Raw genomic sequence first — 27,784 nt, 5'->3', positions numbered from 1 at the left:
AGAAACACCTGGAGTAACAGGCAAATTTGGCCTTGGAGTACAGAATGAAGCAGGGCAAAGGCTAATGGAGTTTTGCCAAGTCACAGCAAACACCCTCTTCCAACTACACAAGAGAAGACTCTACACGTGGACATCACCAGATGGTCAACACAGAAATCAGATTGATTATATTCTTTGCAGCCAAAGATGGAGACAGTCTATACAGTCAGCAAAAACAAGACCGGGAGCTGACTGTGGCTCAGATCATGAACTCCTTATTGCCAAATTCAGACTTAAATTGAAGAAAGTGGGGGAAAACCACTAGACCATTCAGGTATGACCTAAATCAAATCCCCAAAGACTGTTGAGGTAGGCTCCTTGATTTGTTCGCTGACAAATAAGAGCCAGCAGTGCGAAGCTAAGGGCGGTGCCGGGCTGGAAGAGAAAGGGGGCGTGTCTGACCGGAGCTTGCTCCTGGAGCATGCGCAATCTTCAGAGAAGGTGACGGGCATAAAATGCGGAGGACGGGATTGTGTAGGCGTTGTTTTTGATTGGATACAGTCTGCGCGCTAGGGGTCGTGCCTACTCGTCGCCAAGTAAACAGGGAAGGTAGGGGCGGGGCCAAGGAAGCACTGGGACCTGGTTGGCCGAGAGAGGGTTGAGGGTTTCACGGATTGGTCCGGGGCAGGAACTCAGCTGTGTGGAGCGCACCGGGTCCCGGAGCCCGCGGCCTCAGGGATGGACGAGACGAGCCCACTCGTGTCCCCCGAGCGGGCGCAACCTCCGGACTATACCTTCCCGTCCGGCCCGAGCGCTCACTTTCCGCAGGTGCCGGGGGGCGCGGTCCGCGTGGCGGCGGCGGCCGGCCCGGTCTCCTCTCCGCCGGGCTCGCCAGGCCACGACCGGGAGCGGCAGCCACTGCTGGATCGGGCCCGGGGCGCGGCGGCCCAGGGTCAAACCCAAACCGTGGCGGCGCAGGCCCAAGCCCTGGCGGCCCAGGCCGCGGCGGCGGCGCACGCTGCGCAGGCCCACCGCGAGCGGAACGAGTTTCCGGAGGACCCGGAGTTCGAGGCGGTGGTGCGGCAGGCCGAGTTGGCCATCGAGCGTGGCATCTTCCCCGAGCGCATCTATCAGGGCTCCAGCGGAAGCTACTTCGTCAAGGACCCTCAGGGGGTGAGATCGGGCTGGGGACTGCGGCCGCCAGCTTCGGGGAGGGTGGACCTGTCCCGGGGAGTTTGAGGCTTTGCACAGTCAGAGGGAGAAGGGGTTTTGAAAGGCTGCGAAAGGAGAAAACTACCGTGCGGAGCTTCGTGGGCAGGATTTTGGAATGCCCCTGGGAACTGGAGATGGAGAAGCTCTGCGGAATGAAGAAATAAATCAGAACTTGTTTGGTAGGGGAGGAGTAAGCGGAAAATGAAAAGAGGAAATTGACCAGATAGAGGCGAGGAGCCCTGCGGTGTGGTGGGGCAGTTGGCCTCTGGACAGAGACGTGCAGGGAGATGCTGCTTTCTAGTAGGTTCCTTAGCTTTAAACTACAGACATTTGTTCAGCTACTTACTTACTGATTTGAGCTTTGAGCCCGTCCTTTCTTTTTGGACCGAATCAGTGTTGTCACTGTTCATCCAGGCGCACCGGTGACCCATCAGGGGCTCTGATGGGTCCCTTCCAGCCTTCTCTGTTGTGGGGATGTCTTCTGCCACCGATCCAGGTCTCCTATTGACAGACGTTGCTGATTGAGTGGACTCATCAGTTTCATCTGTCTGGTTATTGCTCACTTCTGAGATATTGTTCAAATCCTTTTTTATTGTTGCTCAGTTTAGAGTGTAAAGTTTGAGAAACATGGGACTGTCAGTTACCTTTTACTTTCATTTCTCATCCAGGACTAGTGTTTTTCTCACTTTTATTTTGTCCCTTGTATGTGTTTAAAGGGGGATGAGGATGGGATGGGACATGGAGTGAGGAAGGCAACTGAAAAGTGACATTTATTCTTTTGATTAGGGTTTCCGTGGTGTCTCAGTGGTAGAGAATCTGCCTGCCAATGTAGGGGACGCAGTTCCATCCCTGAGTTCCAGGAAGATCCCCTGGAGAAGGAAATGGCAAGCCACTTCAGTATTCTTGCCTGGAGAGTCCGGTGGACAGAGGAGCCTGATGGGCTACAGTCCACAGAGTTGCAAAAGAATCAGACACAACTTAGCGACTGAACAGCCCACCAACAGATCAAACTAGAGGTGTCTTTGAAATATCAATGAGTCAAAAAAATTTCAAGTCTTCTATGTTCATGTTCTCAGGTGGGCCAGAATGACTTACTGGAAAAATATACTATTGTTATTAAACTGATGGAGATCAGAGTTCCCTCACATTTTCCCTACATCTCTCTTATGTGAACTCTTGAGATTGGTGGTGTGCTCTTTTGACAGGAGTGCTGAATGGCCAGGATGCACTGTGACTTGTAGTTCTTGGTTAGGATCATATTGGATCCAGTTATTCTCCCAGATGTTATCCTGGAATTATCACCAAGAACCAGAGAGCATTTCCACAATCAACTCAGTTACCACAAACGAGATGGGAAAAAGGTTTGAGAGTAAAGTTTTTCCAAATCTCTCAGATAAGGGAGTAGTGAGTTAAATCGAAAGCTCAAACAGGAACCATCGCTTCTAGAAGAAAAGAAAGATAGGGGGTCCTTGGGTTTAAATGTCAGGAAGATGTTCATCATTTTTTATTTAGGAACCAGACTGAAATCTAAGATATGAATGGTTTTTATTTTGTTGCTAGCTTGTTGGCTGAAGGGGCTAAGAGCAGGTGGAAGATTTTTGTTTTTCTTTCATGACACTGTTACAGCTGCACTGCAACACTGGAAGTGTGTTAGGTCAGCAGAGAAGTGATCTGATGCTCTGACAGGTGGGAGTAATGCGGTCTCTCAGCTCCACCTGGCAGGTAAAGTACTGTCACCTTAGTACCTAGCCCATGGAGAGTAGTAGACTATGGATATGTTTCTTGGTGACTTGCAGGATCTCAGTCTCCCAGATTTCCTGGCCACTGTCCTTTCTTAGATGGGAAGTCAAAATACATATGACCAAACAAAACTTATTAGTGTAACCATTCTGTTCCCACTGATGAAAATGTGGTTCAGAGCAGAGGATCACTTCCTAAATGCTGTGGTGGGTTACACTAGACCACAAACTAACTGTAGTTAGTTTTGTCATCTTTAGCCCTGCTCCAAATGTGTTTATTTATTTTGTTTAGAAATACTTAGATAGTATTTACTGTATGCCAGGTACTCTTAATGTGCTTTACAGGGCTTCCCCGATGGCTCAGCGGTAAAGAATCCGCCTGCAATGCAGGAGACTCGGGTTTGATCCCTGGGCCGGGAAGATTCCCTGGAGAAGGAAATGGCAACCCACTCCAGTATCCTTGCCTGCAATGTCCCATGGATAGAGAAGCTTGACAGGCTACCGTCCATGTGGCCGCAAAGAGTCAGACACTACTGAGTGACTGAGCACACATACACAGATAAAAATAATGCATTAAAAAAAATAAAGTGCTTTACAAATAATAATTCACTTAATACTCGTAACACCTTCTGAGGTAGGTACTATCGTTGTCCCCACAGATGATAACACTGAGACACACAGTACAGCTAATTTGCCCAGAGTCTTAAAGCTATTAAATGGAAGGCAGGTTTCAGACCCAGGCAGACTGGCGCCAGAGTTCATGCTTCTAACTACCAGGTCCTGCTACCTCAGAGTTAGTCATCTGAATCTCTGGTTTCTCTTTTCAGCTCCCATATTGGTTAGGACTAAATTTGGCTGTGTGTGACAGACATTTTTAAATAATAATAACTTGAATAAAAGTACATTTGACTCTCATGAAAGAAGTCTCCAGACTGCTTGGAGCTGGCATGGCATTTTTCTTTATCGGGGAGACAGTATGAACAGTATGCATCCATAGGTCCAGCTGGTCAGCCATCCCTAGCATGGGGCTTCCACTTCATGAGCCAAGATGGATGCTCAGACTACAGATATCTTGTCTGCTTTTCAGCCAGTTGGAAGAAGGAGAGGAGGAGGAGGAAGAGAATGCCCTCTCCCTGGAAGACACTTCCTAGAAGTTGGCACTAGACTGTTCTCCTTACATCCCATTGTCCAGAACTGAGCTTCAGTAGTGACTGGGAACTGGAGTCTTTATTTTGTCCAGCTAAAAATCAGGTACCTGTGCCCAAGGAATAAGAGGGAACAGAGATTGGGCGAACCAGCAGTTTCTGCCACAGGTACTTTTGGAGCTGGACAGTCTGAAAGGTTCTTGAAGATAACAGCCCTGATTTCATTTCCCGGTTGAGAGTGGTTTCTTCCTCAGAATGAGCAAGTACGGACCTGAAACAGTAAGATGGAAAATGCTGGATCAGAAGTCATGGTAGAATGCTCAGGTCACCCTCCTCACCTACATCCTTGTGTTTCAGGTCTCAGGCTGCTCACGAAAGTAGTTTTTGAGCATTTTCTGTTTTGAGTGGCTGGTAATACTAAGCATTCATATTGCCAAATCGTAGAACAGCATATGACTGACTAGTTTATTAGGACAAATAAATGAGATACCACATGTGAAAGCCCCTGGCCTAATTCCTGGTGCTTAGCAGGAGTTCAGAGTGTTTTGCTTATTTTTTAAGTCACATGCTGACTGACCCCTGGATTAAGCTTTCTTGGATACATGGCATTGAATAAAGCAAAAAGTAGTGTAATTCTAAAAGGATCCATTCCTATTTAGGATAGTAATTCATTAGACAATTGTAAGTGGTATTTGCAAAACAGTTTTATAGATACCTCTCACATGTCCTAGGAGCTTGGCCTTATATCAGTAATTTTCAGCCTTTTAAAAATACTTTCTTCACCAAGAGTTTGTCTTGAAAATAGTACAGTATTATTTTCCATTTTTCAAATATAAATTTATATTGTAATATTGAATGTGTTTCTTGTAGCCACCTGTGTCTTCCAGGAAATTTTGATGTCCTTACATTTGGTTGAGAATGCCACTAATAGCCAAATAAAGAATAAGGATCTCAGAGTAACTTTTCTTTAAATCATTTTATTTGTTTATTTGGCTGTGCTAGGTCTTTGCTGCTGCACAGGCTTTTCTCTAGTTGTGCTGAGTGGGGGCTGAGGCTTCTCGTTGCAGAGTACGGGTTCTAGGGCTAGGGCTTCCGTGGTTGGAGCACGTGGGTTCTAGAGCACAGGCTTAGTGGTTGTGGTGCCTGGGCTTAGTTGCCCCAAAGCAGGTGGGATCTTCCCAGACCAGGGATCGAATCCATTGTTTCCTGCATTGGCAGGCAGATTCTCTACCACTGAGCTACCAGGGAAGCCCCCAGAGTAACTTTTTTTATTACTTAAATGTGAAGATACAGTCATGTTTATATACGATACATAGGTGTAGTTTGGAGACTTTTAAGCATCATCAACACACTATCTGTGATAGGGAGCTGTCCCAAGCCACAGGTTATAATCGATGAGGCAGGTTGGGTTGATAGCAGTGAACAGGAAAATAAATACAGGCTGAATCTCTTTTATTACATTCTATTTGGATCCCATCTTCTTTCAGGATCTCACATATTTGGAGTAGTCCATCCCTGTCTTTTGTAAGAGTTAACATGTAAATCAGGCTTCTCTACCTCAATAGTTCAGTCAAAAAGTGCTGTTTCCATCTAGCCTCTACAGAATACAGACTTACCTTTTTCACTCTCATTTCCTTATGAGTGTATAGCAGAGATTTCAAGAGGCTGCATGATGTGTGATATCGAAACAGATTGAATATTAAAGAAGATGTGAGAATACAGTTTTCTTCTACTGAGCTAAAGATTCGAGATTTGCAAAAATGTAAAATAATACCAGTCTTCTCACTAAAAATTGTTTTTTAAAATATAGTTATTTTTCAAAAAAACATGTCACATATATTAACATGTAATTGGTCTGTTTTTATGATTAGGTGAATTAAATAAATAGTTTTGACATTTTAATTTTAAGTTCTAATAACAGCAAATATAGATTTTGCCCATGTAAACAAAAGCTTTGGGGGTCTTTAATAGTTTTTAAAAGTTTAAAGGAATCCTGAAACCAGAAAGTTTGAGAACCATCCACTTTGTATTTACCAAACTTAAAAAAAAAACACCAAACTTTTATTTTATGTTATTTCTGCATATTTCACTGTATAGTATGCATGATGTGCTTGAGTTGTCTTAGATTGTAGTATAGCCTAGCCTCGTACACTGCTCCTTGGAGCTGCTGGATGGACACAGAAAACCCTTGGGTTTCAGGTTTCAGTAGTCGTGGGGCTGGCCCAGCCAAGCCCCGTCGTCACTGCCCTGTGCGCTGTTCTTTTTATCCTGAACTTCATGCATTTCTGCTCCTCCGGCTACCTGCATGTTAACCCGTTCCTTAAAAGGGATTTTAGTAAGTGAGTGTTAAGGGAGGGTGTTTTTTAAAATACTGACATCAAACTGAAGCTTTCTCCTACGTGTAAAAAGAAATTGAAAGTTTATTAAAAAAGAGAGATAATATGGTGAAATGAATTAGGCAGTATTTTTTTCTTTCTCAACCAAATAATGGTGGGTGGTTTTAGAGTTTGTTTTCTATGAATTAGGAGAATATTCTTGAGTCTTCGGTAACACAGTTGATTATGTGATGTTAACATTAGCTTTAGAAATTAGGCCAGACGCTGCTTTATGTGTCTCTAGGAAACCCACAGAGTGCCGATACACTATATTGCGCCAACTAGGTGAACTGAAGCAACTTCGCCCTGAAAGGGACTTGTCCCCCTTCTGTCTGAATGTCCTTCTGTTCCTCCATCCTTCCCGCCCCCCACTACCCCCCTATTTGTGCATGCCAGACATTATTATTTAATGAAACCCTTGTTACACTGAGAGAATCATGATGACTAATGCTTTTAGAGTCGATGAAATGCTTTTGGATTCTCCTTATGCTGGAAGGAAATTGAGAAGTTAGAGAGGTTGGTCTATAAATGATGCTTGGCTGCAATCTTGGCCTTTAAGTTCTGCTCTTTTTTTGGCTGAGGGATCATGTGGCTTGAGGGATCTTAGGAACAGGAATCAAACCTGTGCTTCCTGCAGTGGAAGTTTGGAGTCCTAACCACTGGACCATCAGGGAATTCCCAAGTTCTGCTTTCTTTAAGTGGAAGTATTTAAGCCTCAGTCCTGGTATTTTTCAGCCCCGCTAGTAGTCTTGGTTTCCCTTTCACTGGGGACCAGCTTGCTGAACTCCACGTTGTACTTCAGTGAACCGGCTGGTGGGTTCTGGGATGGGCCTCAAGTTGTCCCATGGTTTCACTGCCCAGGTTCCAGAGAGTTCCGGTAGAGTCAAAAGCCATTCTCTGCGAGCTGAACCAGTTACTACTACTGCTGCTATGTGATTCAGAGCCCAGGGTTGTGGAGACAGAGAGGAAGATTGCCAAAACAGGCCTCTTCCTAGCCACTTTGGATAATAATGTAATTCTGAATGAACATATGCATTTGACTTTTTCCCGTGAATAAGTTTATCTTTAAGAATCAATTGATTTCTTTTGTACTTCTTTTCTCTTGCCTTCTTGCAAGGCTTCTTGAAGGGACTGGCCTCAAGATTGACCAGTTATTGTTTTAGACATATGCCTAGCTAGTTCCTAATATGAGTACTTACATATTGCAGGCAGATGAATGTATGGTTTTTGCTGTGACTGGCCATTCAGGAAATGACACCCACAGGAAAATGTCTTATGACCCAGATTAGCTTGAGTTGGCTGTGGGCTGAGGGGAGAGGGAGAGTCATATGATATTAAGATGAATCACTTGAATAGAATATTTACTTTACTTTTCTTCCTTTGAAAGTACCAGTTTGGGGACTGGAGGGAATGAGATAAATATAAAACAACCTAAGGGGACTGACTGGCTTGGGGAAGAAAGCCTTCAGGAGGGAAGGCCTTAGTTTCTAGATTGCAGCAGCATCCCATATGTATGAGGATCTTTGGGGATTAAGTTATTGTCTGCTAGAGAAGATGGATCTTAATCTTTATGGCCTCTCATGTCCTGGTCTCTTGCTTATCAGAATTACTTAAAAGAACCCATACTAACCCGCCAGCAGACTCTTTTTCCTGCTGTGATTTTTCTCTTCCATTGCTTACTTAATTTGTCATTCCTAAACTTGTTATTTTAAGATGGGTGGGGGTAGTAAGGCTGATAGAGGAAGTCAGCCATTGATAAAAGAATTTTCTTAACCTCATTCCATAATACCTTACTGATTTCCTTTCAGTTGATACTTTCCTTAACTGATGCGGAGCAACAGTGAGTATTAATGTACCTTAGAAGTTGGGGTTTGATGGTGTTCTGTTGTACCATCGATACCAGATTGGCATCTTCTTTGGCCACAGCTCTTTCTGGTAGCGTTATTCTCAGCTGCGCATGTGCGCTGGTGTCTTCCCTTCAGGGGGATGTGTCTAACTGTACATAGGGATTGTCTGCCTATGCCCTCTCATTTCCTTCTAGAGTCTTGCTGACCTGGTCTGTGAGCCACTGGCATGAACTTGCCTTTAACACCCTTTTCCTTTGGTCTCTGTAGAAGATCATCGCTGTGTTCAAACCCAAGAATGAAGAGCCATACGGGCAACTTAATCCTAAGTGGACCAAGTGGCTGCAGAAGCTGTGCTGCCCCTGCTGCTTTGGCCGTGACTGCCTTGTCCTCAACCAGGGCTACCTCTCGGAGGCGGGGGCCAGCCTGGTGGACCAAAAACTGGAACTCAACATCGTACCCCGCACAAAGGTCAGTGACCTGTCTTCCGGATGCCTTTCTGCCTGGCCAGAGTTTTCCTGGGCCTAAGCCCAGGTTAGTGGGACTGCTAGATCCAGTGAAGGGCTATTTTTACCCTGAGTCTAGGGTTCTCGGCCTTTTTTTTTTGGTGGGGAGTAGTATGTGCATGCTTATGGTTTGATCATCTGATGAAAGCTGTCCTGAGAAGGATACACATAAATTTTTTGCATACAATTTCAGGAGGTTCCCTTCTGATACACATGTATGGGCTCCCTGGGGCTTTGGATCCCAGGTAACCCCAAGCTGGTTAGAAACCTACCTACTTTTGTAGCTCACTCTGAGATTTCTGAGCCATTCCAGGATTTAGACACAGTCTACAATGGACTAGCTGATTGTCAGCTAAGCACTAATGCAAGGTCTGGCAAGCAGGACTCTAGGGTTGGCTGAGGGTTAGTGTAAAGGTCTGGCCTGAACACCTACAGGAAACTGACAAGGAATTCTCATCACCCATCTTTATGCTATGGAATTCTGGTGCTTGTCTGAACATTACAAAATTGGGTTCCCGGATCTAGGCAAAATTGGGTTCCCGGATCCACACTTAGAATGGATTTGTACATACCTTATATGTGTTGCAGACTTAGCTGAAGTTCTAATGCAGGATCTGGACCATACCTCCCACCCTCTTTCAAAAACAGGCTTAAATAAAATTGATTGTAACAGTTTCAGAAAGTTTACTGATACTGGGTTAAGAACCACTCTGCTACAGGATGTCTCATGAAACCTTCCAAGGGTTCCAAGGCGAAGAAATCTTCTGGTCAGCATATGAACATCTAAGGATACGTCATCACTCATTTAATATACGACTCCCTGAGATTTAGTAACAACTTAAGGTGGAACTCTGGTCTGATGCCCTATGGCTGCAGGGCCATCTTTGTATCTCTCTCTGGGTCTTAATCTTCTTTGAAAATTGGATAAAAGCTATAAATTTTGTTCCCATAAAAAATATACATATTTGCAATTACCGTATATAATTTCAAGAGGATGGTTCATGGGCCAGTTGAAATCTACCCTTTGACCCACAGGAACTAGATTAAAAACCCCTGGCTGAGGTTTTCTTTGCAGGTTTAGATGGCAGACTGTGGGCAAAGAGCCTAATCAGCAGACAAGAGCTTCCCTTCAAATCGTTTTTTCCTGTTTTCCCAGGGTATGTTACAAGAAAATGTGATAGTTGTGGATGTTTAACTATGTTTGCTCCTTTGCCAAAAAACTTCAAATAAGCCAACTAGTTTGTAAGGAAGTAGAAATCAGGGAAAACTTCTTGAAATTTCCTTCTCTCATTCTCAGCACCTAGCAAAATACTATACTTCTAGTAAGTGTTCCTTAAATACCAGCTGAATCAGTGAATAGATATCAAACCATGAAAAAAGAACAGTAACAGAGATCCCCCAACCTCAGGCCAATGGAGTGAATGTTAGATATATTTGATTGTAGTTCCCGGCTCGTAGCTCCCATCTGACATCTAAGTCACCCTGCCCTTGTGTAGTGCACTCCTTCCCTTTGAGCTTTCATTCTCTCTGTGTGCATAGAGTGAAGCAGCACCCTGAACATCTTATATGATGATGAATGCTCCTAAGATCTCCTGCCTAACCTGAAATCCTCCCACCAGGCCCCTCCTAGACTCTAGAAATCCTAAGTACTCCTTGCTCATCACGCTGTAATCTCCCTGCTTTGCTGAGTAAGTAGCAGACCACCCAGGCCCCATGCCTGTCTGTTTTGCCTGTGCTTCTCAGGGCAGTGCCTAAGAATCAGGGATCAAGTTCAAATTCTGGTGCTGCACCTCTTTATTGAGTGATCCCTGGGCGAGTGAGTTAAGACACTCCCGCATTCTCTCCCTTTCAGTTTCCTCACTATAAAAATAGGGATATAAAGAGTTTCTCCTTGGACTTCCCTGGTGGCGCAGTGGATGGGAATCCACCTGGCAGTGCGGGGGACATGGGTTTAATCCTTGGTCTGGGAATACTCCACATACTGCGGAGCAATTAAGTCCATGAGCCTGCATTCTAGAGCCTGTAAGCCAGCACTCCTGAACCTGTATGCCACAACTGCTGAAGCCCATGCACCCTAGAGCCTGTGCTTTGCAACAAGAGAAGCCACTGCGATAAGAAGCCCGAGCACTGCGAGGAAGAGTCGTCCTTACTCACTACAACTGGAGAAAGCCCAAGCTCGGCGGCGAAGACTCAGTGCAACCAAAATAATAAGTTAAAAAAAAAAAAAGAGTTCCTACTTGATAGGGTGGCCATTAATATTACACAAGATAATCCATGTGGAATATGTAGCCCAGCGCCTGGCACAGTGTAAACACTCCATACGTTTTAACCTGTGGTATTTTTATGACCATTCTAATCATTAATGCCATGCCCCACAATCCTGTTCTCCCCCATCTCTAGTCTTCCTCTTTCCCTGTTAGAGAACCTTAATGAGGCCTGAGGGTCTTTTGGATCAAAAAGTCAGCAACAAAAAATCTTGTCTTCCGTGAGACTGAGATGAGACAGAACTTTGCAAGCTTAACATACATTTGCAAGCTTAACATAACAGCTGCTGGAGAATAGTAAGAGGAGATCTCAGTCTTTCCTGCCTCCCCACCCTTGTGACAGGATTCTATCCAGTTGATCACAGTATCTGTCACTATGGAAACGGGGCTTACAGTTGTGCTAGAGCTTCAAATAATAAGGCTCTAATTCTCACTTGATCACTATCTCTGCTCTCTGTTCCTACAAGGTTTCAGGTTATGAGAGTTTCATTAGTCATAGGGAAAGAGTGGTTAGTTACAAAAATTGATCAAAATAAATCTGATGAGGGAAAGTGTGGTATATGTCTTGAGAACAGGGTTTTCATCATAGAAACTGGCAAGATAGTCTTAAGAAAGCCTTTTTCCCCGTTTGTTCTTGTGCTGATGTTTCCATATTTGTAAGGTAGAAAGTGCTAACCTATAATACATCTTGGCACATCTGTTTTCGGTACCATATTAAAACTGGGTGGATGGATGGATGGATGGGAGCAAGGGAATTACTTTATGCTATCTCTAAGGTTCAAGGGCAAAATTAGTTACTTGTAATGAATTTTACAAGGCTTAGGAAAAGAAAGAATTTTCTTATAAATTTTATTTTTGGTATTTATATACTAAAACTCAGTGCTATCTAAAAGAAGCTTGTAACTCATTCATTCATTCACTTAGTGAATAGGCATATGCCGGGGACTGTTTTGTACTCGGGATGCTAATGTAAATAAGATGGTTCTCATCCACCCCACATTTCATTAGTTTTAAAAAATGGATAATCACGAGACAGTGGTTAAGTGTGATAACGGATGTCCAAATGGATTATGGATTATCGTGGTATTTCTGCAGTTTGACAATCAAGTGTAATATTGGTGTTCCATTAAAAAATTTTAAAAGGTAATGCATGCATCTAGTGCAAAAATTAGAAGGCACAAGAGATTAAACAAACCGCCCACTCTCATGGCTCAGCAGTTAGGCATTGGCCTGCAGTGCCGGAGACGCAGGAGACTTGGGTTTGATCCCTGGGTCAGGAAGCTCCCCTGGAGAAGGAAATGGCAACTCACTCCAGTAATCTTGCCTGGGAAATCCCATAGACAGAAGAGCCTGGTGGGACAAAGAGCTGGACACGGCTGAGCACACCCACATACCTAAACAAAGAAGAGTAATCCAGCTTCTCTCCCACCCCTGTCTTCTAGCCACTTGATTTCCTTCCTCAGAGGCAGATGTTATTACTAGTTTCTTGCTTAGTATTCCAGATATAGTCTATGTAAATACATAGCAATGCATTAAAAATTAAAACCAATTTTAACATTTCTTTAATTTTTAAATGTAAATTATTGCACACAGTATAGAATTCAACAGGAAGTAAAAAGGTATGGAATAAAGTACAATTTATTTTTATCTGGAGAGAAAATAGATCCTGGACCATCTTCTCCTAACCCAGAAGCTAGCTGTAGTGTCAGCATAATTCATTTTAGATGCTATAACAACCCCTGAATTGCAGTGGTTAACACGATAGGAGTTTATCTCTTGCTTACATCAAGATCCATGTTAGTTAGGCAGCTCTCCTAGATCCACGTCACTTTATATAGCCACAAGAGATCTTGGATCCTTCTGTGATGTGGTTTTACCATCTCTGAGCCCTTCATTTCTTCCAGCTGCACAGATTGGGAAATGTGAACTAAGGATCATGGGAAATTTTAGGGGCCAGGCCTGAAAGTAATGTGCATACATCACTTTGTCAACATTGCATTGGCCTGAACTAGTCACAAACTGTCTCCTACCAGTTAGAAGTGCTGAGAAATGTATCCTTTCCATATGCTGAAGAGGAACAGTACTGGTGAGCATCTAGCTGTTATTCTTTGCCATACTGGTATAGTTCCTTAAACTTCATTCTAACCTTGGTGTCTCTTCTGTTTCCATTGTAGGTAGTATACCTGGCCAGTGAGACCTTCAACTATAGTGCCATTGACCGAGTGAAGTCCAGGGGCAAGCGGCTTGCGTTGGAGAAAGTGCCAAAAGTTGGACAGCGGTTTAATCGCATTGGGCTACCACCAAAGGTATAGACTGCACCTAGGTGGCACATCAAAGGTGGTGATTATAATGGCATAACCATCCAAGAGGTGAAGTAAGGTGTCTGCAGGCTCGCCTTTGGACACTTGAATAGCCTGCCCTGAGGCACCAGTCTTATTCATTTCGTTGAGGGCCTAAGGTTTGAGGAGTAATTCTCCAGAGAATAGAGACTATAGCTTCCTTACTTTACTCCTCTGGACCATTTAACTGTGCCTTTTGAATTTGGATGAGCAATTACTGTCACCACCCTTTTCTAATATAAACTCTATAGGGCCTTAGTGGGTACCTGGCTTACTCCTGGGATCTTTGGACTTGGGCTGTAGGGAAATACTTCTTCTGTTCTTCCTCTTTGGTTGCAGGTTGGTTCATTCCAGCTCTTTGTTGAAAGCTACAAAGATGCAGACTACTGGCTACGGCGTTTTGAAGCGGAACCCCTTCCGGAGAACACTAACAGGCAACTGCTCCTGCAGTTCGAGCGGTTGGTGGTCCTGGACTACATCATCCGCAACACTGGTGAGCAGCTGTGGGTGGTCCTGTGCCCTGTGCCTGGCTGTGAGGAGCCACAGGGCAGACATGGAGATTGCTTGCAGAGCTTGGTATCAGAGTACCCTGTCAGGATGAGTTTTTAATAAGACAGAAGGGTTATACACATTGGAGAGGGTGCTGAAAATACTTTTTTCTAGACCAGCTTTGTCTAGGCACATCATGTGTAATTATCAGAGGCGGTGAGTACTTATGTTTCATCTTCGCCTCTCTCCCAGTCTCGTACAGAAGACACTTTGGCTCTTCTAAAGCAGCACAAAGAGTGCTCTCATCCTTGATCCCTAGTCATTCGTGGTAGCCTAGCCTAGTACAGGACAGTTTTGTCTTTAAATACCACATATAAGTGGACTCATATCTTCCCAGGTGGCGCTAGTGGTAAAGAGCCTACCTGCCAGTGGAGGAGATGTGAGAGGCCCTAGTTAGATCCCTGGGTCAGGAAGATCCCCTGGAGGAAGGCATGGCAACCCACTCCAATACCCTTGCCTGGAGAATCCCATGGACAGAGAAGCCTGTCAGGCTACAGTCCATACGGGGTCTCAAAGAGTCGAACACGACAGAAGCAACTTAGCATGCATGCATTCAAGTGGACTTATACAGTATTTTCATTCTGTGACTGGCTTAGTCACTTAGCATAATATCCTCAGAGTTCTTTCATATTGTAGGATGTGTCAGAATTTCTTTCCTTTTTAAGGTTGAATAATAGTCTATTGTATGTATATGCCTCATTTCACTCATCCATTCATCTGTAGACAGACACTTGGGTTGCTTCCACGTTTTATCTATTGTGAATAATTCTGCTGTGAACATGAGTGTACAAATATCTTTGAAACCCTGCTTTCAGTTCTTTTGGGTGTGTACCCAGAAGTAGAATTGCTATATCATATGGTAATTCTGTGTTTAGAACTTTGAGGAACCGCTATACTGTTTTCCATAGTATGGAAAACATTTTACAGCTGCATCGTTTTACATTCCCAAGAGCAGTGCATGACAGTTCCTGTTTTTCCACATTTTCACCATCATTTGTTATATTCTGGGTCTATATATAAATATATATGTATAGTAGCCATCCTAATGCTAATAGGTATGAGGTAGTATCTCATTGTAGTTTTGATTTGCATTTCACTAACGACTAGTGCGAGATCCAACCAGTCCATCCTAAAGGAGATCAGTCCTGGGTGTTCTTTGGAAGGACTGATGTTGAAGCTGAAACTCCAATACTTTGACCACCTGATGCTAAGAGCTGACTCATTTGAAAAGACCCTGATGCTGGGAAGGATTGAGGGCAGGAGGAGAAGAGGACGACAGAGGATGAGATGGTTGGATGGCATCACCGACTCGATGGACATGGGTTTGGGTGGACTCCAGGAGTTGGTGATAGACAGGGAGGCCTGGCGTGCTGTGGTTCATGGGGTCATAAAGAGTCGGACATGACTGAGCGACTGAACTGAAATGAACTGAATGACTAGTGATGTTGAACATCTTTCCGTGTGCTTTTCCCATACGTGCTAAGTCGCTTCAATTGTGTCCAACTCTCTGAGACTGTATGGACCGTAGCCTGCTGATGGTCGTTCCATCCTTGTCCAACTTTGATTATATATGCAAAGGTTTATTTCTGAACTCTGTAATCTAGTCCATTGGTCTATCTCTGTGTCAGTACTACACTGTTTGATTACTATAGTTTTGTAGTAAGTTTTGTAATAAGTTTGTAAGTTTTGGGGGAAATGTGATTCCTCCAGCTTTACTCTTTTTCTGGATTGTTTTGGTTCTTTGGCGGTCCCTTGAGATTTCATATGAATTTTAGGATAGGTTTTTCTGTTTTTGCAAAAAACATCATTGGATTTTTATACAACTGCATTTAATCTCTAGATTAGTTCATCTTTAGTAGTATTGCTGTCTTAACAGTATTAAATCTTCCAATCTGTGAACATGAGGTATCTTACCATGTATTTATGTCTCTTTAATTTCTTTTAGCAATATTGTATAGTATTCATTATACAAGTCTTTCACCTCCTTAGTAAACTAGTTCCTAAGTGTTTTATTCTTTTTGATGATATTATAAATGGGTTTGTTTCTTAATTTCCATTTTGAATTGTTCATTGTTATTGAATAGAAATGCAGCTGATTTCTGAGGTTGAGTTGGTATCCTGATCCTGACTTTTGCTGAGTTTATAGTTTTTTGTAGAATCTTTAGGGTTTTCTGCATAAGAACGTATCATCTATAGAGATAATTTTACCTTTTCATTTCCAGTGTGGATGCTTTTTATTTCTTTTCTTGCATAATTGCTCTGTTCTTTCAGTACTGTGTTGAGTAGAAGTGGTAATATTGGGCATTTTCCCTTTGCACTAGATCTTAGAGGAAGAACTTTTAGTCTTTCAGTATTGAATATGATGTTTGGTCTGGATTTTTCATATATGACTTTTATTATTTTGAGGTACTAGTCTGGTGGTGACAAATTTTCTGTTTTGTTTGTCTGAAATTGTCTTTACTTCAGCTTCGTTTTTGAAGGATATTTTTACTGTACATAGAATTTGAGATTAGCAATTATTTTCTTTCAGCAGTATTTAAAAAACATTTCATTAATCTTCTTGCTCCCATGGCTTCTGTGGAGAAGGAAGTTGTCTATATGGTAGCTGTATTTTTCATTTCCTGAATTTCTATTTTGATTCTTTTTTGTAGATTATTATTTTCTGCTGATACTCTTATTTCTTAAACATATTAAGGATTTTATCTTGGACATTTCAGAACTTTTATCTTTATTTGGGGCTCCTGTAGATTTATTTGAATTTTCTGTTGTTTTCGTGTCATCTTGTCTCTTTGTATACCTTGTTGTTTTTCAGTGTCAGATATTGTATATCAAAAACTGTAGAATTATTTGGAGGTCAAGGATGTTGATATCAGTCCCGTCTGGAAGAAGATGTTTGCCTCTGGCAAGCTGCTGGGGTCATCAGAAACCTAGGATCACATTAATTTTAGGTATTGAGAAGAAATTCTGCTTACTTCCAAGGTGTTAGCCCTTTAGGTTTCAACGCAGAGCATGGATGATCTACCAGGGTTTCCTCTTCCTTGCCAGTCACCAGGCCATAGTTTTGTCTCCCTAGCTCCCTGGGGCTGTTAGCATACTGTTCTACCTCTCAGCCTCATAACCACCTCTTCCCAAATCAGCAGCAGGTGCTGTAAGAAAAAAGAAGCCACAAACGGTGGACTCCCCTCTCTTGAGTCTTTTTCTCCCAGATCATGACAGTCTAAAGGGTCTTAGAAAATCTCCAGTGCCTTCAAGAAATTTTAAAACATTTTGTCTATAACAGTATGATTGGTTTCCATGTGTCAGAATGTCTAATTCACCACTACTGAATGTGGAAATCACCCCAGTTTTGTCTATTAACTTCATATTTTTGTTCACAGATCGAGGCAATGACAACTGGCTGATCAAATACGATTGTCCAATGGATAGTTCTAACTCTCGGGTAAGTGGTTACTCTGTATCCTTTTAGGGAGAGGATGAGGTGGGATATATGCATAATATGGAAGCACAGAATAGTGTGATATTTAGGTCACGTAAGTTCAGAGGAATCAGGATAGCACACGTCTTTAAAACTGAGGTTAATATTTGGTAGTCGTTGTTCAGTTGCTAAGTCATGTCTGACTCTGCGACCCTGTGGACTGTAGCCAGCCAGGCTTCCCTGCCCTTCACTGTCTCCTGGAGTTTGCTCAAACTCGTGTCCATTGAGTCCATGATGCCATCCAACCATCTCATCCTCTGTCACCTCAATATGTTTTTTAAAGGAATATCCTGCTGATTGATTTTAAGAGAGACAGAAGGAAGAAAAGTTCAAATAAATTTGGAACCTGTTGCATACTCTGACCTTCTTTGGAGATTCACATTGTATGGGAGCATAGTAAAGGTCTGAGAAATAATGCCTCAGTGCACCTGGTGATTTCATTTGGCCTGGTGATTTCTAAACTTTGACCATGGAATACTTTTCTCACAAGACTACAGTTCCACAAAATATCAGTTTATAAAAAGCTGCTTCCTACAACTTTTTCTACGTTCTCATTGCTTTTCTATTCCACCACGCTTCCCCTGTGCATTTTAAAAACTTAGCAGGAAGGCTGCCTGGAGAAGGAGAGGAAGATGGACTTTTATTCTTTTTAGTGTCTTCCCCTTCCAGTTTTATTGAGATATAACTGATATATAACTCTGTGCAAGTCTAACATGTGCATTGTGATGATTTGATGCCCATATATACTGCAAAATGTTTCCCACAGTAAGGTCAGTGCTTCTCAAATTCTGTACATCAGAATCATCTGACGAACTTATTAAAAACAGTATAGATTCTACAAGCCTTTCCTCCATTAGATCTCGGGTAACATTGAGGATCTCACACTTTTAGTAAGGTATCCCAGAGGATTCTGATACAGGTATCCTGAGCCCACCTGCCCTGTTCTGTGGTGGCACTAGTTAGCCTGAGCGTGGAGCCAAGTACACAGTCATGGGAGGGTCTGACACGCGCTGTCCCAGGCAGCCTCTTGCACTCTCTCTGCACTTAGCTCTCGTCCTTTTCCTCTTAATGCTTCTGTGAAGCAGAGGAACAGAGTCCATTGTGCAAATGCAACCGGCTGTTATCATCCACGGTTCTAGTATCTTGCTGGAAAATGTCACCACCAGTGAAGTGGCCACTGAGTCAAAGGTCCACATGAAAGGACCTTGACTGACTTTTAACTGATTTTTCTTCCTTTTTTTTAATGGGCTTCCTAGGTAGCTCAGCTGGTAAAGAATCCACCTGCAATGCAGGAAGAGACCCTGCTTCAATTCCTGGGTTGGGGAGTTCCCCTGGAGAAGGGATGGGCTACCCACTCCAGTATTTTTGGTTTTCCCTGGTGGCTCAGACAGTAAAGAATCCACTTGCAATGTGGAAGACCTGGGTTCAGTCCCTGGGTTGGGAAGATTCCCTGGAGGAGGGCATGGCAACCCACTCCAGTATTCTTGCCTACAAGATCCCATGGACAGAGGAGCCTGGTGGACTATAGTCCATAGGATCGCAAAGAGTCAGACACAACTTTTTGTCATTTTTTTAGACTCTTAGGGTTCTCACTGCCTTTCCCTGTGAGGAATGGCTTATAGTTCTCTTTTGTTATTGTCATTTCCTGTGTTACCAAGGATTGTGACAACTTTTGAGGAACCTTTTCTAAGAGAAAGGGACTCTGAGAACCTTGAATTAGCCAAATCAAAGTGTCATAAATATAGTAAGTCCAGGTAACAATTTGGAAACCAGTTCAGAGATTGAGTAAGGACCGGTGCCTGAGCAGGTGGAGATGGGAGCCTTTGCTGCTACTTTAAAGCTCTGGAGGAAGGTGGGACTCCCTAAATATTTAGTCTTCCCTTGCTCTGCAGGACACAGACTGGGTGGTGGTGAAGGAGCCTGTTATCAAGGTGGCGGCCATAGATAATGGGCTGGCTTTCCCTTTGAAGCATCCTGACTCCTGGAGGGCATGTAAGTCTCAAGACCACTGTGGTCTGGCTCTTTTCCTGCTCTTTCTCAGTGTTCTTATCTGTGCAGTGAAGAGAATAATACCTCTATCACAGGATTGTTCTAAGGACTAATGCAATAATGCCGCTCAGCCCCTGAGCACAGTGGCTGGCACACGGCAACTACTCCACAGTGTAAACTTAGTATCCTTTTCCCCATACATTATTCCCATCAGAAGCACAGAGCTGAGTTTTCACATCTCTATGTTGCATTTTTCTTAGTCTTTCTGAAGACTGTCTTATCGTAATTTATTCGATTTGTGTTTCTAAATATAAGCTGCTGTTCCTGTTCTGTCTTCCTTGTCGACATCCTGGAAACCAACCCCTGGCCCCATTATAACTGAGAAACCTTTAAAAAGAGAGAGATACAAGTAGGGGGTTACTAGTCCCTTTGCAGTACTTGTCTGTCTTTTGAGAAGGAGCGTCTCAATGTTTCAGTGGCAAGTACTGATAACTGCTTCTAGATAGGCTTGCATCTTGAAAAGTCATATAATGTCAGGGTAAGAGCACAGGCTCAGGGATTAGACAAACCTGGGTTTGAATCCCAGTTTCTCCACTTAACTGTTTAACCTTTAGGGTTAGCAACCCCTGTAACTTTAATTTTCTGTTGTATTTCAAATAAGAGGGATATCCAACTTTACCCGTGCTCTGATAGGTGGAGGACATAGATGGACAGGGACTTTTTCAACACTAGCTTTGATTTTGACTTTTCCTCTTTTCAGATCCTTTTTACTGGGCCTGGTTGCCCCAGGCAAAAGTCCCGTTCTCTCAGGAGATTAAAGATCTGATTCTTCCAAAGATATCAGACCCTAACTTCGTCAAGGACTTGGAGGAGGATCTGTATGAACTCTTCAAGGTTAGCCCTGGGAACCTTAGCCTTAAAACCATATGGAAGAAAGAATTCCAGCAGTTTTCCTAATTTGTCCTGATACAAGCCAAGATAGAATGGAAACATCCTCTGGCTTGTGTTAGCCAGTGGAGAGCAAGGTTTCCTCCCTGAGGACAGCGAGACCTAGTTTGGGTTGGTGTGGACAGTCGGCAGCTGGGTGGAGTCACACTGGTTCGTGTCCTGTGTGTCACGCGGCTGCAGTGTGTCTACAGAGCTCTCATCCTCAGGTGGAGCCCCAGAGCCTGGAGTTCTTCAGAGACAACCATGAAACTGAGGACAAGATGGTTACTTGTTCTCTATTTTGCTGTCTGTGAAATAGGGAGTCATCGGGGTTGGGGTGAACATCACTAAGCCGCCTAAGCCTCCTGAGGGTTTTCTAGTTGGGGGAGGAAAATGGGTTCTTCTGAGGCATTCATGCAGGTTATATCTCCTTCTGCCCTTCTTTTGCAGAAAGATCCTGGTTTCGATAGGGGCCAGTTCCATAAGCAGATTGCTGTCATGCGGGGGCAGGTAAGCCTGGGACATCCTCCTGGTGTCATCCCCAGGGTTTCTGTGAGAGGGTCATATGCTCATGTTGAGTGAGTGTGTAAAGGCCATATCTCACACCCATTTTAGTCCGTGCCATCCACGCTTGTGACTCTGTCTTAACACCTAAGAGGAAAGATAGCCGTCCCAGATCTCCCACCTCTTCCATGGTATCAGGCATTTGGTGAAGTACCTACTATGTGCTTGGTTCTGTGCCACTTGCTTGATAGTTCATTGGTGGATTTAGCTGGTGGTCTGGGTCCTCAGGTTGCTCAAGGTAGCTGTAACCCCTGGTGGTTAAGAGCTAGGCTCTGGAGTCAGACTGCTGCTTCACCACTCCCCAGCACCATGGCCTTAGGCAGGAGCTTCTGCTTCCTTTTTATAAAGTAGGACAGTTACCCTACTTTGCAGAGTTGGTCAGAGAATCACATAAGATTATGTGTACCAAGTGTTTAGTAAAAACCATGCCTGGCACATGGTAAGCACTCAGGTGCTGGCATGGTTATAATTTTTGTTGTTACAGTTACAAGCACATTATTTCTTCTTTCTCCCCTTCGTCTTCAAAGGGAACCAAGGAAACCACCAAGGCATTGTTGATCTTCCATAGCAGAGCAAAGAACAGCTTGAAAATCGCTAAAAGCGCGAGGACACTGACATTCTGCATATCACTTTGAAGTCTTAAAGACAGCTGGAATAGCCTAGCAGTTAGGGCACAAACTGGTCAGGGTGTGTGATTTGAAGCCTGACTCTGCCATTTATTAGCTGTGAGGTCTCACTGAGTTACTTAATCTCTCCTCCTCTTAATTTCTCCACCTGTAACATGGGATTAATAACAGCACCTATCTCATAAGGTTATTACGAGATCAGTGATCGAAAACAGTTGGAGTAGTGCTGGTATATTGAAGTACTCAATATGGGTTAGCTATTTTACTAGGGTTTTGTCTACAGCTCCTCACATCTTTTGGAGAAGGCAATGGCACCCACTCCAGTACTCTTGCCTGGAAAATTCCATGGATGGAGGAGCCTGGTGGGCTGCAGTCCATGGGGTCGCTAGGAGTCGGACATGACTGAGCGACTTCACTTTCACTTTTCACTTTCATGCATTGGAGAAGGAAATGGCAACCCACTCCAATGTTCTTGCCTGGAGAATTCCAGGGACGGGAGAGCCTGGTGGGCTGCCGTCTCTGGGGTCACACAGAGTTGGACACGACTGAAGCGACTTAGCAGCAGCAGCAGTCTCACATCTTTGAGGGACAGGAAGCTTTTCTCAGTCATAATTATCCAGTTAACCTCTTTCCTCCATTTAGCAAAAGGCTTCTGTTGAGGGCAACTCTTGAGCTTACCAAACCCGTTTTCTCTAGAAATGGGACAGACAGAGGATGTAATAGCTGTAGTTATTAGAGCTGCCTGAAGACCATAATGTGGTCTTCCTACATTTCCCCAATAATGTAAAGGCCCAGTTAGGCTGGCAGAATTGTTGGAAATCTTAAAAGCCACGTGACGTACTCCGGTATTGTGAAACTCAGCATAAAGGAGCAAACTATTCTAGTTTATGTAGATTGTACCTCTGTCCCTATTGTACTGTCTTCTCTAACCCCTTCCCAGTCTCTTGCAAACATAGCAACTTTCCTCTCATTATATTTAGTTAAGGCCATTATCTAGAGTGGCAAAAGGCAGAGGGGCGGGGGTTGAGAGAGAGACATTTTAGCTTTCTTTCCATCATGTGCTCTTAATGTCCTTTGAGAGCGGGTGGCATTTTACAACCTAGAGTGCCTACCTCTGAAACTGTCAGGATGAGTCATGGATGAGTGTCTAGCTCCTCCTCCTAGCACATGGGTAAAAGGAACGCACCACCTTCTATCTGCCTGAGCCGCAGTCATGGAGTGGACTGTACAGGGGCCTGGAGCCAAAGGGGAAGAATGGGGAACCCTGGAGAGATGGATTCGGGTGATAGAGTTGTTACTCACCATAAAGGCTTCTAACCAGACGTGAGATAAAGAATGCAGGGTCTGAGGGAAAGCTTCTTTAGATAACATCTTCAAAGACAGTATTTCTTTTTTGGCATTATGTACCTGCTATAAATTTTTTTCAACTTTTAAATTAGGAACATTTCAAACCTCAGTAAAATTGAAAGAGGGGAGTCATCTAGACTCACCAGTCATTACATTTAATTAGCCACGTTTGCTTTATCTCATATCTCGAAATGTTATCTATCTGAATATTATCTATACATCTGTATAATTTTATCTCTTTTATAATTTGTCTCTCTCCCTAGATAGATAGATGTAGCCACGTTTGCTTTATCTCATATCTCGAAATGTTATCTATCTGAATATTATCTATACATCTGTATAATTTTATCTCTTTTATAATTTGTCTCTCTCCCTAGATAGGTAGATGTAGCCACGTTTGCTTTATCTCATATCTCGAAATGTTATCTATCTGAATATTATCTATACATCTGTATAATTTTATCTCTTTTATAATTTGTCTCTCTCCCTAGATAGGTAGATGTAGCCACGTTTGCTTTATCTCATATCTCGAAATGTTATCTATCTGAATATTATCTATATATCTGTATAATTTTATCTCTTTTATAATTTGTCTCTCTCCCTAGATAGGTAGATTTTGTTTGTTTGCATCTGGCCAAATCTTTTGGAAGTAAGTTGTAAACAGTTTGACGTTTTACCCCAAAGATGTAAATGTACTTGAAAGGTGGCTTCTAACCTGAAGACCCAGCCAGAGAGGTAGTAAAATCCTGTCATAAGCTGGATGGTCTCCTGCATGGTCTACTCTAATTCCATTTGAACCTCCTCTTAGTTCTCTGCCCTGATCTTGTACTCAAGGCTCTTTGAAGCAGTGTAGGGTGCTCACAAATACCAAGACAATGAATTTAAAAAGGAACTCATTACTGGTAGGATCTACTTCTGACCTCTGATCCAGGTGAACTCTGCCTCTTTGAGGGTAGCATTTATAGGCCAAGGATCGTTATGGCTCAAGGCCTGTGTGTCTATGTGACTGGGGGCAGCCGCCCAGCCACCCCTCTCGTGTGTCTCCGGCCTGGCTGTGAAAATCTTCAGCATCCAACGGTTTAAAGGCTGTGGGAGGACCACTTCAGCTTTTGTTCTTTCCTATCAGAGAAGATACATGGTGGTGACTGTGATTGTGACAGGGGAAAGAAATGTGTTCCTCTGTTCACATGTCTGAAATATCTGTAAAATACAGACAAAAATTTGTGAGGAGCCAAACATACTGTGGTATCCTGGAACAGAAAAAGAACAGTACTGGAAAAGCTAGTGAAATCCAAGTCAAGTCTGGAGTGTGGTTAACACTCATGTTCCAATGTTGATTTCTTAGTGTTAGTAAAGGCACCATGGTTATAGAAGATGATCAAATTAGGAGAACTTGGGTAAATGGTACATATCTTTGTAACTTTTCTGTAGGTATAAAATTATTCTAAAGTAAAAATTTATTTAAAAAAGACAGCATGAGAGGTAGAGTTCAACTGAAATGGCTTTTATTTTTGAAATACATAGTCTTTGTAGGAAAATCAGAAAATAAGGATAAACTAAAATCACTCTATCTCTAGGTCACCTTTCTTGACCCAAAAATAATCACTGCCAACCTTTAAGACTTTTTTTCCTCTGTAGATAAGAAAATTGGATTTTAGAAAATAAAGGTGGGGATCACACTAATACTGGTTCCTTATCTCCTTTCTTTTCTGTCCAAGACATTGTGATCAGTTTTCCATGCCCGAAGAATATGTTTTTTAATTGCTTGTTTCTAATCCCTTAAATTATTAACTGATCCCGTACTCTCGGGCATTTATATAATTTTCAGTTGTAAACCATACTGCACTGTATAGATTGAAACTTAAGTGTTTTGTGCATGTCAGTGATCGTTCCCTTAATCCTTAAAAATGAAGTTGCTGAGTCAGAGGGCTTGTCCACTTCTAAGCCTTTATGGTCCACTTGCCTTTCTGAAAAACTGTTCCATGATCTGAACACTCCCCAACTCTGAGTCGGTATCTTCTGTATCTTTACTAACTAGACAGGCGAAAGAGGAGGTATTTGTTTTCATTTGTATTTTTTTTTTCATTTGTATTTTTTAAAAAGGTAGAGAGGTTTCCATTTTCTGTGATTGCCCTCTTACATTCTTACTTTAGTAGATAGCCTATTGGTAGTTTTCCATTAGTGTCTGGTTTATTTTTGTATTGATTTACAGGAGCAGTCTGCCTGCAGGTCTCCCTTCGGAGGCAGACCAGGATGCCTAGGCACTGCTCTTACTGATCTCCTTTCCCCCTCTGCAGATCCTAAATTTGACCCAGGCCCTGAAAGACAACAAGTGTCCCCTGCACCTCGTCCAGATGCCACCTGTGATTGTTGAGACGGCCCGTTCCCACCAGCGATCTTCTAGCGAGTCCTACACACAGAGCTTTCAGAGTCGGAAGCCCTTCTTCTCCTGGTGGTAGCCCCAGAGACAGACAAAGGCATATTGTCTGAGACTTGGGCTGGGAGGAAGCCTGGGGAGCCGGTTGCAAGAAAGCCAGAGAAGCCGGTGGAGATCAGTGCTCTTAAGAGCCCTCCCTGTCTGCTCACCACTCCCTCCGAGCTTTCCCAGGCCCCGGGAGAAGCATGAGCAGAGGGACAGAGGTGCTGTGGACCCTCCTGAGCGCGGGGGAGGGCTGGCGCTCCATGCAAGCCGTCCGGATGCGGGGAAAGGAGCATCTCCTGGGGGCAGGCTGGGAAAGTCCCTTCCCTCCTGGACACCCTGCTCTGTTGCTATTCCTTGTTATATTCTGCATCAGAAAAAATACAAATACAAATTTCAGTACTAGTAGCAAAACCCAGGTAGAATCCCAGACCCTCTCATGGCAAAACCTCTGATCCAGACCTAAATGTGCATGGACCCAAACATCCAGGTGTCTCACAGTTCTTACTGTGCGGACCAAGGCAGCTGGGTGACTCGCAGTGCCAGGACAGACAGAAGCCACACTTCCCTTTTGTGTCTTGCCAAGTCTTCTTTCTGTCTTCCTCCCACCAGTGCAATAGGTTGACTCCAGACACGATTTTCACAGTGGGGGGACATCTGCTCTGGAACTCCCAGCAGTTTACAGCGATTGTCTACATCACCTCTGCTCCTTCCCCGCTGGGGACCCAGCCCCTCTAGGCCAGGACTGCAGGTTGCTTATCACTCAGGCAAAGACAGGAGGGAGGAAGTTACCTCCCCAGCATGGGAACATGATCCATACCACTAAGTATATGCTGGAAGCTGTGATGTTCTGTGGGTGGGCTTACCCCTGCCTTGCTCCCCTAGTCCTTGGCCTTGGCCAGAGACAACAGACTTTTCCAGTCTGCTGATTTATTCCTGTTGTTTTTGATGTTTTTTCTCAACTCTTTTGACTCGATAGGTTCAGTTCTGGGTTCTGGAGTGGCTCTCGATGAGGGTTCTAGGGTGGGTCTAGTTCATGAGAGGACAGGATATTAAGTCCTTGGGTTTCTTTGTGTGATACCACTGCTGCTGGGTGGAGGCAGTGAGACTCGTATTCTGCCTCCTAATTAGCAGTGTCCCTTTGCTCCCTGACTTCCTGTTCCAGGCCAGTTTTCCTATGGCTTCTCGAGAAAGGTGGGGCCCTAAGGAGAGAGGCGTTCCCACTGTCCCCAGTGCCCGCCCAGCCCAGTGTGCACCTCTTGCTTCCATGTCTCTTTCCGCTCAGCTGTCCCCCTTACCAGCTGTCCGAGCCCTTTCTACACCAAAGCAAAGAATGGCCTCAGTGGGGAGTACAGAGGTGCCACCCATGGCTATGGGGCAGCCCTGGATGGTTCAAGTTTCTGGCACCCTGCGATTGGTCAGTCAGCCTTGGAAAGAAACTATCTTGAAGGTTTGAAAACCAACCAAAGAAAAAGAGTGGGGACTGTTGCCGTGTGCCCTCTGCTTGCCTAGCTCCCGCTATTGCAGGAAGCGGAGTGGAGGTGTGCAGCCCTCTTGTCTGCTGGGCTGGTCCCCTTCCAGTACAGCCCCCAGGAGCCAGCTTACCCTGGGCTTCCACCCCGCCAACAGAAGTCTCTGGAGCTGGGTGTGCATGCCCTGTGGACAGAGGCGCTGCTCTCCGCCAGCCCCAGCCCTGACAATCCCATTGAGCTGACCTGGACTTTGGCCTTGGGGACCATGTTTGTGAGAACTTGGGAGCAGCAGGGCTCCCAGAGGCCGGAGGGGACCAGGGTATATTTAGCTCTCCACAGACATGTGTTTATAAATGTGTTGTTGAATTGCTCCACCTGGGGTGGAGAGGGCCTGAGCCGTCTAAAGGGCTGGTTGCTTCCCCCACCGAGCAGATCTTCACGTTGCCCTCAGCCAGACCAGCTCTGGGATGCAAAGGAAATTGGGTCCAATGTAAGAGGGAGCTGGTCCCAGTCCTGGCAGGTGAAAGTACGGGGCATCCTTTCCTGGCCCACATCCGTTCTCCTTGAAGCCTGTACTCAGGTTGCCTTGAATGTGGACTTTGGGAGAGCCCGGGCCCTGAGTGCCAGGGCAGGCTTTTGGGTGGCCCTCACGAAGCTGCCCGGCCCAGCCCTCTGCCAGCCATCGGCCCATCTCCCAGTGTCAGGGAGTGGAGGCTGGGCTGTGAGAGTTCGGCTGCCTCTGTATTGTTCTTCTAATGCACTGTAGAAATTGTATATGTAATGTATTTAAATCAATGCAAATGTATGAATAACAAGTCCAATTCCGACCTTTTTTGTCTAGCTTTCTTTGGTGGAAAGAAGACAAGGTAGGATGCCTTTTTAAGGACAGAGAACCCTGTGTTGCCATGGAGTTGCCGAGATATGGCTCTTGAATCTGTTTTCCTCTAGTAGAGGAAGGTACAGGTTCTCATTTCCCAAAATATTGTTTTAACCCATTTGACACCAACACCTGA

The 27,784-nt window shown here is 44.1% G+C and overlaps 1 protein-coding gene across 1 annotated transcript; it reads left to right on the top strand.

Moving 5' to 3' along the window:
- Nucleotides 1–649: 649 nt before the first annotated feature.
- PI4K2A (phosphatidylinositol 4-kinase type 2 alpha) lies at nucleotides 650–27,599 on the top strand. The gene is made up of 9 exons (XM_070363618.1): nucleotides 650–1,152; nucleotides 8,565–8,765; nucleotides 13,239–13,370; nucleotides 13,743–13,896; nucleotides 17,330–17,391; nucleotides 19,320–19,419; nucleotides 20,177–20,310; nucleotides 20,794–20,853; nucleotides 25,178–27,599. Exons 1-9 carry the CDS (start codon nucleotides 718–720, stop codon nucleotides 25,337–25,339), a joined length of 1,440 nt encoding a protein of 479 aa, XP_070219719.1. The 5' UTR covers nucleotides 650–717; the 3' UTR covers nucleotides 25,340–27,599.
- The last annotated feature ends 185 nt before the right edge of the window (nucleotides 27,600–27,784 follow it).

Source organism: Bos mutus, chromosome 26, assembly GCF_027580195.1.
Source record: "Bos mutus isolate GX-2022 chromosome 26, NWIPB_WYAK_1.1, whole genome shotgun sequence".
NCBI classification, from domain to species: Eukaryota; Metazoa; Chordata; class Mammalia; order Artiodactyla; family Bovidae; genus Bos; species Bos mutus.
The sequence above is the reverse complement of the archived record's forward strand: the minus strand, read 5'-3'. Positions and strand labels throughout refer to the sequence as shown.

Excerpts from the sequence above, each read along its gene's own strand:
- PI4K2A (XM_070363618.1), top strand. The coding sequence starts at position 718 with ATGGACGAGACGAGCCCACTCGTGTCCCCCGAGCGGGCGCAACCTCCG. Across the intron at positions 17,392-19,319 it reads TGGATAGTTCTAACTCTCGG|GACACAGACTGGGTGGTGGT; the intron begins GTAAGTGGTTAC and ends CTTGCTCTGCAG. Across the intron at positions 19,420-20,176 it reads TCCTGACTCCTGGAGGGCAT|ATCCTTTTTACTGGGCCTGG; the intron begins GTAAGTCTCAAG and ends TCCTCTTTTCAG.